The 12,951-nt window shown below is 43.4% G+C and overlaps 2 protein-coding genes across 2 annotated transcripts in view; one reads left to right on the top strand and one right to left on the bottom strand.

Annotated features, from left to right (window-relative positions):
• The window catches only part of LOC140941946 (uncharacterized), a 4,216-nt gene extending 748 nt beyond the window's left edge, over positions 1–3,468 (top strand). The window contains exons 2-4 of the mRNA XM_073390946.1: positions 283–344; positions 937–1,117; positions 1,270–3,468. Of these exons, the coding sequence (XP_073247047.1) occupies positions 283–344; positions 937–1,117; positions 1,270–3,392 (2,366 nt within the window). The 3' untranslated portion in view covers positions 3,393–3,468. The remainder of the gene's footprint in view (positions 1–282; positions 345–936; positions 1,118–1,269) is intronic.
• A 4,647-nt stretch (positions 3,469–8,115) lies between these two features.
• LOC140941945 (TNF receptor-associated factor 6-like) lies at positions 8,116–9,585 on the bottom strand. Its single transcript, XM_073390945.1, has one exon. It carries the CDS (start codon positions 9,583–9,585, stop codon positions 8,116–8,118), a length of 1,470 nt encoding a protein of 489 aa, XP_073247046.1.
• Positions 9,586–12,951: the final 3,366 nt, after the last annotated feature.

The following is a 12,951-nucleotide window of genomic DNA, read 5'->3' as shown; positions in this document are numbered from 1 at the left end:
TCCTGTAAGAGATTCCTCTTAGTCAATAACAATACATGTAGTCACGCAAGTGAGGAGAAATCGACATTTGATATACAGTAAACACCATTGCTTGTTAAATTCTCTTATTTAAGACTGAGAAAATCAAAATTAAAGATGAAAAATCCACACTACTGCACGCAATGTAATATTTGGAATATATTAATATCTATTTACATTCATAAACACAGAATCTTTTTAGCTCTTTGATTTTGACAACAATGTTTTAAAGACATTAGTATTTCTCCAAAATTATACTGACAGATTTAAGCAAGTACAATTGTACATGTAGAAGAGACTATCGTTTTGAAATGAATGGGTACAAGGTTTTAAAAACAACGGAATGCTTTTTGCCAGCTTGCTGTGATATTACAAGAGCGGTCACAAATAAGATATGAGATGGCATAATCTTTGATAATCAGCCTGGTCATAATTGCATCTCCTGTTGAAACCTCCCATTAAACAATCGAAATAAAAAAATCTGATCAAAACAGATTTTAAAAGCAACATGCTACAAATAAAACTTGAAAAATATTTTTGCGGAAAGTTGGCCCCAGCATGACTCAATGCAATGTAATATTTGGAATATATTAATGTCTATTTACATTCATAAACAGAGAATCTTTTTAGCTCTTTCATTTTGACAACAATGTGTTAAAGACATAAGTATTTCTTCAAAATTATACTGACAGACTTAAGAAAGTACAATTGTACATGTAGAGACTATGGTTTTGTATGAATGGGTACAAGGTTTTAAAAACAACGGAATGCTTTTTGCCAGCTTGCTGTGATATTACAAGGGCGGCCACAAATAAGATATGAGATGGCATAATCTTTGATAATCAGCCTGGTCATAATTGCATCTCCTGTTGAAACCTCCCATTAAACAATCAAAATAAAAAAATCTGATCAAAACAGATTTTAAAAGCAACATGCTACAAATATAACTTGAAAAATATTTTCGGGGAAGGTTGGTCCCAGCATGACTCAACGTCTTACTTATACTTAGGTGTAAGCCAATATAATATTTTTCAGAAAAAAGAACTTGGAGAATGTCTGTCAGCTGAGAGTCAAGAAAAGAATGTTCACACCCCTGAAGGTGAAATAAAGATAGATGACTTTGTCATTTTTGTATGAGAAAATATTTGTTTGAATAAAAGGAGGCCCATGTGTATGACATTTATCTGCTGATATAAATTAAAAAATATGAAAAGTAACAGACCATAATCTTTACTCTCTGTTTTTAAACAGTGACACGTGTACGTCCACCAACGAACACTGTCTCACCTCAGACACTACAGCGTAGATGTAGAGAAACATTTCAGGCTGCCATGAAGATTCATGGAGGAACAAAATCTAACAAAAGACCTGCACTTGATGGTCTCTACCACACTGTTTCTAAAAAATGCAAAACTAGTGTGTTTGGTGATTATATATTATCTAACAGTAAGGTTACAAATTATGTCATTAAGCAATGTAAGCGAAGGCAGTTGGCAGAATTTGAATGTTCAAAAGATAATATATTGCGAAGTATAGCTACTTACTATACTTCTGGGGTAATGGGGAAAAGGAAATATCAAGCTGTGAGGCAGGCATCCTCAATGAAGTCTAGTAATTTAAAGAGGGGGGGAAAAACAGCAATTAATTTTATGCCAAACTGTCCCATACCAAAACTTATCACTTATAATTCTCTTGTAAGTGAAATTAAAAAGATTGACATAGGAAAGGTTTATTATATTGAGGAAGAATTCTGTACTGACATAGATGATGAAAATATTAATGGGTGCTTTAGAGATTTACGAGAGTATTTACCACGGCTAGCAAAATTTTACTTAAATATGCAGGGGAAACGCAAAGGTGCATTGAAATGGTTTGGGGAAACAGAGGGTAGGTTTCTTGTTGCATTTGGGGTGGATGGATGTCCTTTTGGTAAAAATGAATCTGCTTGTTCCTTCCTTATTAGTTTTCTGAATGTAGGAAAGAGAGTGGTATCCAGCAGTGACAATTTTTTAGTCTTTGGTGCTAATGTAGAGGAGACATCTCCTGTTGTAAAAAAGTACTTAAATTCTGTATGCAAACAAATTGTAGATTTAGATGGACGTATATTTGAAATTAATGGTTTACAAGTGTCATTTCATTTTGAGGAGCTTCCCAATGACATGAAAATGCTTGCAATGCTTGGTGGGGAGCTAAGCAATTCTGCTACATTCTTTTCGTCATTTGCAAATGTGAGTACAAATGACTGTACTGACTTAAGCGGCACATTTGGGTCCAGCCCTTCATGTAAATGGAAACCCTGGGAGTATTCAAGTAGACTGAAGGTTGTTCAAAAAGTAGATTCTTTGAAGTCCTCCCTGGATGGGAAACTTTTGTCCAGAAAACAGAAGAGAACTAAAGTAACAGAATTTATAGCTCGTCAAAAGAGCCGTCAAGAATGTCTTCCTTTGGTGGGTAAGTTAATTGACAAAGCTCATGTAGAGCCACTTCATCTCAAAAATAATGCTTGGGGGTATTTTTTCAAAGTATTGTTAAAGGAGGCAGTGGCCAAATCCAACATACCACCAACCTGTAAAACATTTGCAGAGGTCCCACAGGATACCTGTCTAGGGAGAGTGGTCACTGCTCTCAAATGTGAAGTGAAGGCTGGTCGCTTGGCCAAAAAGGTTCGAAAATGGTTTGACGAAACACAGGGTAAGTCGGGGGATTTACAGTATCGTTTTACAGGCAAAGAGTCACGGTTGTTTTGTCACAACTTTGCAAGGTTGTTGACATTTTTGAGGCAGGAAGGAGACAGTCAAAAACAACAGCAGACTGTGCTCACCCTTGCTTATGTTGGGTTAAGACTGAGGGATTTGTGTTCAATAATCAATCGATTTGAAGTGGAAGATACTCATCTTGAGCAACTTCCGACCTTAGCACAAGAGTACTATCGTGCCAATGCACTACTATTACCCACCTCAGTAAATCCCACCATCTGGACCATTGGTCATGTTGTGCCTGCTCATGCCAGGCAAGTCTATGATAAGTACGGTCAAGGTCTTTTAACAGTAACAATGGAAGGTAGAGAAGCTAAGCATATAGCTTTGCAAAAGTTGAGTGCAAACACCACCTACCAGAATCGATGGGCTGAAATTTTCAGGCATGAATTTATTATGTTACTATGGTTACCTGAACAGCATCATGAACCTTGTTCTTACACTCCTAGTAAAAATGTTTACATTCCCCAAAGGGTTTTTAATGACACTAACTATTGTTATTGTGGACTACATAAAGCTGATCCTGCTGACCAAAGCTGTTGTTTATGTGGTGATCATCTCATGACACTAATCCATAAAAGTGTAAAAGAAGGGAAAATTGTTGCAGGGTTATCTTAGTCTCAGAAAAGTATTTAAAATCATGAAAAGGTGAAGTTACATGAAGTGTCAATTGCAGCCACCACATTATTGGGGTAAGTAAACAGCACCTGACCTTCGCAATTAGCTGTTATCTGTTTTTGCTTCAGAAACTTCAGCATTTCTTGTATAAATCTGTTGAGTGACAAATGAATGCACACAACTGCATTTTATGTAACTTTACCGTGATTTAACAGGCCATAATGCACTGAATAGTGGCCACTCTGAGAGTTGTCTCGAGTGTTTCCTTGAGATATTTTGAAACGTTACATATATTATATACTGTAATCATCTGTAAATATTAGCAATGAAAAATGTACTTTGGAGATTCTCAGATCTGCCCCTGAAATTAAAACACTTAAAAATAGTTTGTATATTTTATAGTAAGAAAAAAAAAGAGAAGGTAATTAAATGTCATATTTTAATACCCATGAAAACTGTACCCAAACTCATTCCAACATCCATAATTGCAAACTAGAGTTTGCTGCTTTCGTTTGCAATTGTAGGATATAGAAAGAGGCTTTTCTCTGCTTGCAAGCACCTCTGCTTTAAAACCTTTACGGTTTCCGCCAAAGCTTTTCTTAAGTTTATTGGCGACTTCACTCTGAGGGATGCCACAAAACCTCGAGAAATCGCGCAGGAGACGATTTTTTTTAGTGTATTTAATCACATTGTCCTCCACTGACACCCCAAAAGCTGAAGGCGGCCCCTGCACAGACTTCACTAAAACTTCAAATATTTCTTGGGGGAGGTCACGCTTCACCTCTATAGTCCATGGATTGGAAGCCTTCGGGTTTGCTGACATCCGCCTTCTTATCCTGTTCAGCCAGATCAGAACCTCTGATGTGATCATGGGCCACGCCGGGAGGGAAGACATGAGAGATTTATCCATCCCATGCACCCCAACCTCATGTCGGTGGTAGACATTCAGCATTAGCTGACTAGCTTCCTCCCTAAAGTGGGTGTAATTGGAAATAGAGCGCCGAAGAGCGGTAAAATTGCCTATCGACGTCTCCAAAATATCATTTACATTAACTTCAGGGCCTTCATCTTCCTCGGCTTCTTCACTCTCCACCAAAACTTCTTCAATTACTTGTTCGCGGGAGAAACGCTGTCTTCTGGCCGCCATTTTTTTTGGGTAAGACCGCTGGTGTGACCGCGGTAACTAAATGACGACTTTTTTGAGACAGCTGACCCGGCGTGTAGTCATCGATCCCGTCCAGGCAGCGAGTAAAACCAGTGGTATCGGGTTATGCATTTTACTGAAGACGACGCACCAATGTTTTTACGTAAGTAGCTCACTGCCTTCTCGGCAGTTCGCTTTTCCAACGGCCATTTGACTGTGTAGTTTTTTCATAAGAGCCTCAAGACGGAGATCCTGATCGTCTTGAAGGTTTTCCGACGACCAAACTCGCAGCGTTCCACACTCGTCTCCGCTGGATGCCAGGAAGCATATCGTCAGAACACATTCCTCAATTGGTGAGAAACTGGACGTTGGCGGAGTTTTGTGCGCTAGAGTGCAAATCACGCTGTCGATCAGCGGCCGAGTTAGAACGTGGGTCTCATCCAAGGGGAAAACTAAGCAAGATAATGCACAGAGCCACAGTATCCAGATGGTACCGCGCTCGGTCTTGATTGCATAAGAATGCCACAATGCCTCCACGAGGATAGCGAATTTACGGGGTTTCCCAGCCTCACAACACATGACCGCCAGGGCATCCGTCCACGGAGAGGCGGTGTTAGGAGGAAGTGACGACCATGCATCACTCGGAGTCAAATATTCGATGGTCTTTTGTCTTACCGTGGAATCCACGTCGTCTTCCATTAGACGCGCGAGAGGATGATCGTAGCCCAATACACACATGGCGGTCTCATGGCATTCGGCGGCGTGTCTGAGCTCGGAAGCCTTGTGTCTACGCTGTAACTCGTAAACAGCTAGCACGAGTTCTTCGACGCGATTGGCGACACTGTCGCGGTCATATTGAGTAGGATGAAAGAGTTGCACGGGATCTCTACAAAGGATCCTTGTGGCTTTTACTGCGTCTCTCGGTGGTTTAGGTTGTGGCACTCGATCAGTACAACGTCGAACCCCACGAGGGAGGGTACATGACGGCCATTCACCGTGACCTGATCCTCTACAATCTGAGAAATATCGAACGGTTATATCCGATTCTTAAGCGGGCCGAAATTACCATCTGGATCGAAAAATAATTTGACACAGGATCTGTGCCGAGCGCTAGAACTGGAGATTAAGATGAAGTATGTCACAAGAGTCGCACGATCAACATGGTCAAGACACGAAGCGTAGAGGGCAGTGTCCTACCAGGGATAACAACACGTCAAAAGAAGTCCCTCGTACAACACACCCTATCGGCACTTGTCAGATGCGTATACTGGGTGGACCAATTCTCCACTATGACCGAAATCATCAAAGAACGCTATGCAATTCTCAAGACTGCAGGTGAATCGGTGGCGGAGATCGTGGCTCATCTGGATCATCCCAGGGGGCTCGAACACGACGGCATCGCCAACGTTGTCTTGCCCGATCTCAGTGAACTCGTTCCGACCCAGGAATCTATTCGGGCTACTCTAAAAGAACTGGTGACACAGATGGATTCTTTTACTTATCACGCGGCGCGAGACTGTAACTCGGGGAAAACATCTTCTACTCGGGACGACTTGGTGATGGCGGTTATCCTGGCAATCGGCTGGCAATTTGTATCTTTCAACGTGATTGTCGACGGGCGACTTCCCCTTACCGTCACCGATTCATCATAACTGTATCGTCAGCTTTCATGGCCGACAGCACATCGTCCAGCGAAGCTCGCCAAGAGATACGCCTGTACGCTACCGAGATAGGTAGCATCCTCGGATTGAATCCGTATTGTTCTCGCCTCGACGTCATCAAACGCGTGTGGGAACGCATCGATAAAGTTGGTATTCCAGACACTTGTCGTCCACCTTTGGATTTGCTCAAGGCCATAGGTCTAACGAAAAGTGGTCGCGAATTTCGAAGGCAAAAGTACAGCATCAAGGATCACGCGAAGTTTGATGAATTAGTCGCTCGTTTAAAAACGTCCCTGTCAGACGAGGGTCAAACAGAGTTGGTCGACATGGCGCGGGGCTTTGTTAGGACCGAAATGGGCAAAAACAACGAAATGCTGGCCATCGACATCGCCGAAGCCAACCCGTGCATTGGCAAATGTAGTTCGACGCAAAAAACGTACGAGAGACTGGCATGGACATCTTCTGACGAACAAGTCGAGGTAGTTATTCTGGGGCGCATTGATTGCCTGGATGAAATAGACAGAGTCGTCGAGATCAAGACGCGTTTTGGACGAAAACCCAATGTTAGCCCCACTGAATTTGCTCAACTGCAAACCTATCTCTTTCTCGCGCAGAAACAGCAAGGGTAAGTTATCGAATTATTCGAAGGGGAAAAACTCTTCATAAATTTACCGCTCGCCTTTGACAAGCCATGGTGGATTAACGAAGTCATCCCTGCCTTGGCGTCTTTTGCAAATGACTTGATTTCTAGTATGGCGGAAAAAACGCTGGTCTCTTCATCCGATGACGAGTTTCACTAGTCCCTCGATGTGTAAAAGACAATAAAACGGCCATTTCAATACACTTTGCAAGTGATATCGATTGTTTACTCCGGTGTAGTATGGTTTATTATACCATATTATACTGTATTATATATAGAGAATACTTCATGGAAAGTGCTGGCGTACGGTATTTACGCACGAGTTGTTGACGTATCAGAAATCGAACGAGTGAGCGCAGCGAACGAGTAAGATTTCTGATACAAAAACGAGTGCGTAAATATCGTACAAAGCACTTTCCATGTGGTATTGTGTTTATTATATACATACCGAGACATTCATCATTTTGGCGGCCTTTTTATTTTAAATCTTTCAAAAATGCTTATTTGCCGCTACACACTTGCCGAAAAATGACAAAGAAAACGAAGTATCAGCTTTTTAGTACAAACGTTTGTTAAAAACATAAATGACGGTAAGGATATGAGGTAATCCAAGAACTATAAGTAATCTTAACTGTTTGTTGTCAATGCACAATTGAAAATGAGTAAATTTAAGTAAAATGGCCGGTTTCAATATAAGCTTAAGCTTAAATGAAAGGCAAAGTAGCTCCGACAAAAAGCACAACAAAAGCTTACGTCTCGTTCTGTTTTTCCCTTTCCGCTGTTGTTTCGCCGGCTCTCTACCGTTTTCTTTATCGACAGTGAAACAAACGAAACTATTCCACTCCATTTCCGAAATGTTTTTCACTTTTTTAGCGAAAAACTCTTTGAGTAAAATTTTTCTCGTTGAATGTGTGCGAAGCGGCGCTGCAAACTGCAATAAGAGGCGGGAATTTTGGCGCGAAACTCACACACCTCTGTGGCCTCTGATTGGACGTATCATTTTTCTCACACGTGAAAAAACATCGTTCGCGATTCTGATTGGACGTATCATTTTTTTCACGTGTGAAAACCATCGTTCGCTCCTCTGATTGGCTAGAACTAATTTGCGTACGAAAATTTACGACATAGCTTTTTGGTGAGTATTTCTCAGTATGTATATAATAATATATTATATTATATATATACATATATATATATATATATATATATATTATACTATATATATATATATATATATATATATATATATATCTATATATCTATAATGGAAATTAAACCTTAATCAAAAATTTGAACGCGAACAAGCATAGTATTATTTTTTACATGCCGAGGTTCACGAATAGCGTCAATGGGGGCAAACTCGACGTAGCCATACCCTTTGTAGTTACGACGATCAGTGGGCCTCTGGAAAGCAATAAGGTCGGCTTCAACGACCAAAGTTTCACTTATATGACAATGACACTTCGACTGGTCCAAGATGGAGAGGTTGATTTTTTTCCCGAAGAATGGCCATTCCAAAATGTCGTCATAATCCCCTTGCATCATGTGGACAAATAAGGCAATATGTTTCCCCAAGCCACCATCCACGCCGTTCAAGTTCATCCTCAGACACATCTTATAGCCGTACAAACTGGTGTAAAAAGGAGGGCTATGCATGGCTGACATCGTATTGGCAATTGCGTCTTGTCGACGCTGTCGGTAATTTTCTACCCTCCAAATGTACGTTCCGTTACAGACACGGCCTTCGAATTCCAGTAATTTTGTCTCAAGTTGCCAAACAACTGAATCGAGGTCTAGCAGGGGTCTTTGGCGCCTCGAGCTGGGCCCGTTTAGGGCGTATTCTCGGTTTTCGACTTCGCCAGAAACAAAACTGATCCTACGCTTCAGCTCGTTACTTTCTTTCAATTGTTGATGACGCGGTGCCTTTGGGTCGTATGAATAGGCTACGTTGTTGGCCCTTGCAACGCAACTCACGTTTTCTGGAAAATTGTACCGTGATTCAGTTCCCAAATTCTGGGTTGCTATGAAAGCACCAAACGTCTTTGCTAAGTCCATGACGTGACTTCCGAGTTGATCATCGACATGCTTTTCCACGGTGGCTCGTTTTCCCTCGAATGTGCAACCCACTACGCTGAAAGCACATTTGATTTCCATTTCGGGACACTCGTTGTCCAAGTGATATTCCATCAATTTTCGCACAATGTTTTGTCGTCCACATTTTCCATAAAACACCGGAAAATTTGGACACGTTCGAAAATGATTCTCAAGGCCATTCCAGTGTACCTCTTTGTCACAGTGCTCGCATGGTGTGGTTCTGTTAGGACACTCGGTTTCCAAGTGTTTTTTCGCGTTTTTACGCTGTAACTGTTTTCCACAATTTTTGGGACAACAGATGTCGACAAAAGCACAGACTTTTATATGATCATCTATCGTCTTAAGGGGTCCCTTCCACGTACACCCATGTCCCTTTTTCATTCGGCAGAAAACGTCATGGCACAATATTTCTCGCTTAGCAAAATTGTCCGGATAGAGCGAGTTCTCGTCCAACCTTTCGTTATCCACGGGGCACGAGTGGCTAACAGATCTGAAGCTCCATAATATACAGTCTCTACAGAACCTGTGCCCACACGACGTCTGCATCGGTTCTCGCAGCCCCGAAAGACAGATCGGACATTCGTGGTTTGCCTCCAGTGGTGGATCGAAATATTCGTCATATCCAGAGGGTGCTGACGCCTGGCTTAAGTACATTCCTGTATGCTTCGAGAGATATATGGGGTTAGATCGAGCCCGTGAGTATTCCGAGTAGTCAATCTATCACACACTAACAATAAAAAAAAAATCAAGGCAACAATAGACATTATGAGGTTCGTAAATGTGGCAGTTACCGACGTAGCTGCACTTCTTCAACTGAACGTTTTTGATTCTAGACGGGCTGCGCTTGAGAGAATTCGACGTAGAGGAGGAGTCCGTTGGCGCCCTGGAAAATCCTCGTCGCATGGAAGGTTCGACGAATTTGCTGCTTTGCGTTGTCTTCCCGCGTCAAGACGTTTTGTCGAAAGACTCCAGAGCTGCCCAAAGAAGTTTACGGATGGAAAGAAGGGTGAGGCTTTGCTGACATCATCGGAGGGTGCCATCGAAGCCGATGCCAGAGGCATGAACGCGAATTTCACGAAGCAGATTATTTCTTCCTTCGTTGACACCGAGCTAGGGAAAGCAATGGAGAATGAGGTGATCGACCAATTAGAGGCAAAGTTTGCCTACAAATTTCGCGAAAGACAGCGATGCTACCAACGAACGTGGACTCACCCGAAAAACAAGTCTTTAAGGGTGCACTTGATCGGTCGAGTCGATGCCAGCTTCCGCGATCTGAAGGGGAGGACGTGCATTTTGGAGATCAAGCATCGCCGGCATGGTTTTCGAGCCGTTGGTCGTCACGAGATCATACAGCTCAAGACCTATTTGACCTTGGCCAAATGCGACCGCGGAGTCCTACTGCAAAGCTACGCAGGTGGAATCCACAAGAAAATCATAAGACGCAACGACGGTTGGTTTTATGCCCAAGTGAAACCAGCTATTGAACTAGCAGCAGTACAAATAGCTCGTGAAACCGACAAGAGCAAAAAACGGCGAAGATCGAAAAACCCGAACGCACGAAAGTCGTGCCGGTCGAAAGGCAGAGGTTGATATTCTTTGCTTACTTTTATTCCCGATCGTACAGAGACTTTGTGTTGGAGGCCAGTCGAAACTTGACGTGTTCCGCATTCCGTCCCGAATCTATGCTTAAAGTGTGGGAAGACGGATTCTTGCAATTTACTGCGTCCAAGACCGGCACCTGTAAAAGGCTGGATCTACCCCCGATGGAGACCGTGGTGGATGCTACTACGTGTGAAGAGCAAGGCTTCTGTGATCTGAAAGACCTACCTGAAGAAAAACTCTTAATACTCTTTGCTCAGTTAATCGAATCGGGCAAAGACTGGCGCATAAAGAAAGACGGTCGAGATCGGTCCGACGGATGGTCGAACCCTTGCATCGAGTTCTTGACGACGCGACTAAAGACCGGGCGATGGACCGCGAGCGAGAAGATTCCGGAACTCCAACGGTTGATTGAGGCGGAAGTGGACGATACCTCTATGTTTGTCGCCGCATGCATTGCTCACGAGTTATGGGGTACGCACTTGTGGGAGGTCAGAATAACCGTCTTCGTGGATACGGTTATTGGACGTGGTATGACCGACGATACGAAACAACGCGTCGACGAAGTCCTGTTGAAGCTTCAAGCCATGCGTCCGAGGCGAGAACTCATGGCAGCTTTTGCGGAACCCGCTCCGTTCGCCTTAAATTACCCCAACAAAGGAGTGCTGCAGTTTTCCACCCCACTACTGCGCGTGTTACCCATCGGCCCAGTCGTCTCCGGATCTCGTGAGCATTGTCGTCTGATGAAATTTGCACCGCTCATAAAGACGCTCTCAGAGTTGAACGACCACTACCCATCTCATGCGATGTGCCTTGACAACGTCGAGTGGTCTATGGAAGTATATCGTCTTTCGGTCGAGACGATGCATTGCCGCCTTAGAGACAAGCGCTTCGTGGATCACTTGTCTTGTAATCGACCTCATCTGCGAGTCCCAGTAAACTGGAGAAGATGCTACAATAAGATGGGCATAGAATGCATCGAGGATCTGGTGGTGTACTGATATTTTTGTTTATTACCATTACTATTACACGGATGTTTGCATCACCTCTGAGAGGGATAAGCTATTGTAGGCCTTCACTCGCTGTTTGGTCACTTCTTCTAGTCCTTCCTGAACCCTCGTCTTTATTGCGTCAAGATGACATAATGTTCTCGTGGATGTTTTGGAAGGAAGCGAGGAGGTGGTGACTTCTATGGCTTTGTCCGCCTTGACAAGGGTACAACTCAAGGCTTCTTCTTTCTCTAATAAATCCAGCATTACCTCATCCATTTCTTTTGCTCTGTATTGGGGTGACGTATGAGACCAGAAACTCGTGCACCAACGCCAAAATCTACCAATACCATTTACCAGGGCTTGCCGGAGGTGCCGGACAAAGCTAATCGACAAAGAATCTCTTTCGAGTTGGTAATCACCGAGGAAATGTTGGGTACGAGTTTCGAACTCGTTCACACCTTGCACGGAGTGCACAACGAAACCAGTCATCGAAAACGTCTGTCTAGTTTTCAGCAAGTTGTCGCGTTTTTCATCATTGCGTTATTGACCGCGTTAGTGGTACACGTCGGTGCCGCTGACCATCGCTCAGACGACGTTGGGGGAGATTCCGTGCCTGACCGCTTACGATCGATCAATCCCACACTGACACCCATTCTCGTTTGCATGTGCACGTTCGTGACAATGTCGGAATACACGTTTTGTAACCTCGTGTACATTCTCTTTCACGGTCGCGTCCATCACATGTTGACGACGTTTGCCATGATGTCGGTCAGTCTCCTCTGCAACGTCGCCGTTGAGTTTTTCATCGTCCAGAGCATGGGTAGCAACCGAAGCCTTTATTGGGGCAAGGTTTGCGGCGTCAGCATGGCCATTTACCTTCGCGACGGCATCAGCGATCTACAGAAATGGCAGACTTCCAAACGAGATTGAAGGTACCGAGTTCTTTTGTTGTCGACGGTGTGGTCTATGCCAACACACTGTTAGAAACCAGACGCCAAAGAGCCGTTGCGGATCTATACCGGCTTCATCGCGATGAATTGCAGAAACAACAGGGAGGGTGCATGGTGCTCGTGTTTCCTACCGATTACACCAAGGAACTCAAAAAGTTCTCCGAGGAAGATCATCACGTGCGGCGTTGTATCGACGTTTTAATTAAAAACGGTCTAAACCCGATGGACATGTTTTTCCAAGGACTGGTTCGCCAATTTAGTGAACACTCTACGGACGACGACGACGAAACGATAGAGGCCGAATTGAAAGAGATCGATAACCTAAGGGATGATTTTGAAGCGACACTGTTACCGCACCTGGAACGCTGCATCAACCAGGCAACACTCAATTTCATCAGATACGGTTTTACGCCTCTAGGGTACAAGACGCTCGACGACAGTGGTCGAGTCGTTCCGTATGTGCCCCTTGAATTTGTCGT

The sequence above is a fragment of the Porites lutea genome, chromosome 6, assembly GCF_958299795.1.
Source record: "Porites lutea chromosome 6, jaPorLute2.1, whole genome shotgun sequence".
NCBI lineage: Eukaryota > Metazoa > Cnidaria > Anthozoa > Scleractinia > Poritidae > Porites > Porites lutea.
This window is presented reverse-complemented; position numbering and strand designations above follow the sequence as displayed.

Coding starts and splice junctions, on each gene's coding strand:
- LOC140941945 (XM_073390945.1), bottom strand. CDS start 9,585: ATGTACTTAAGCCAGGCGTCAGCACCCTCTGGATATGACGAATATTTC.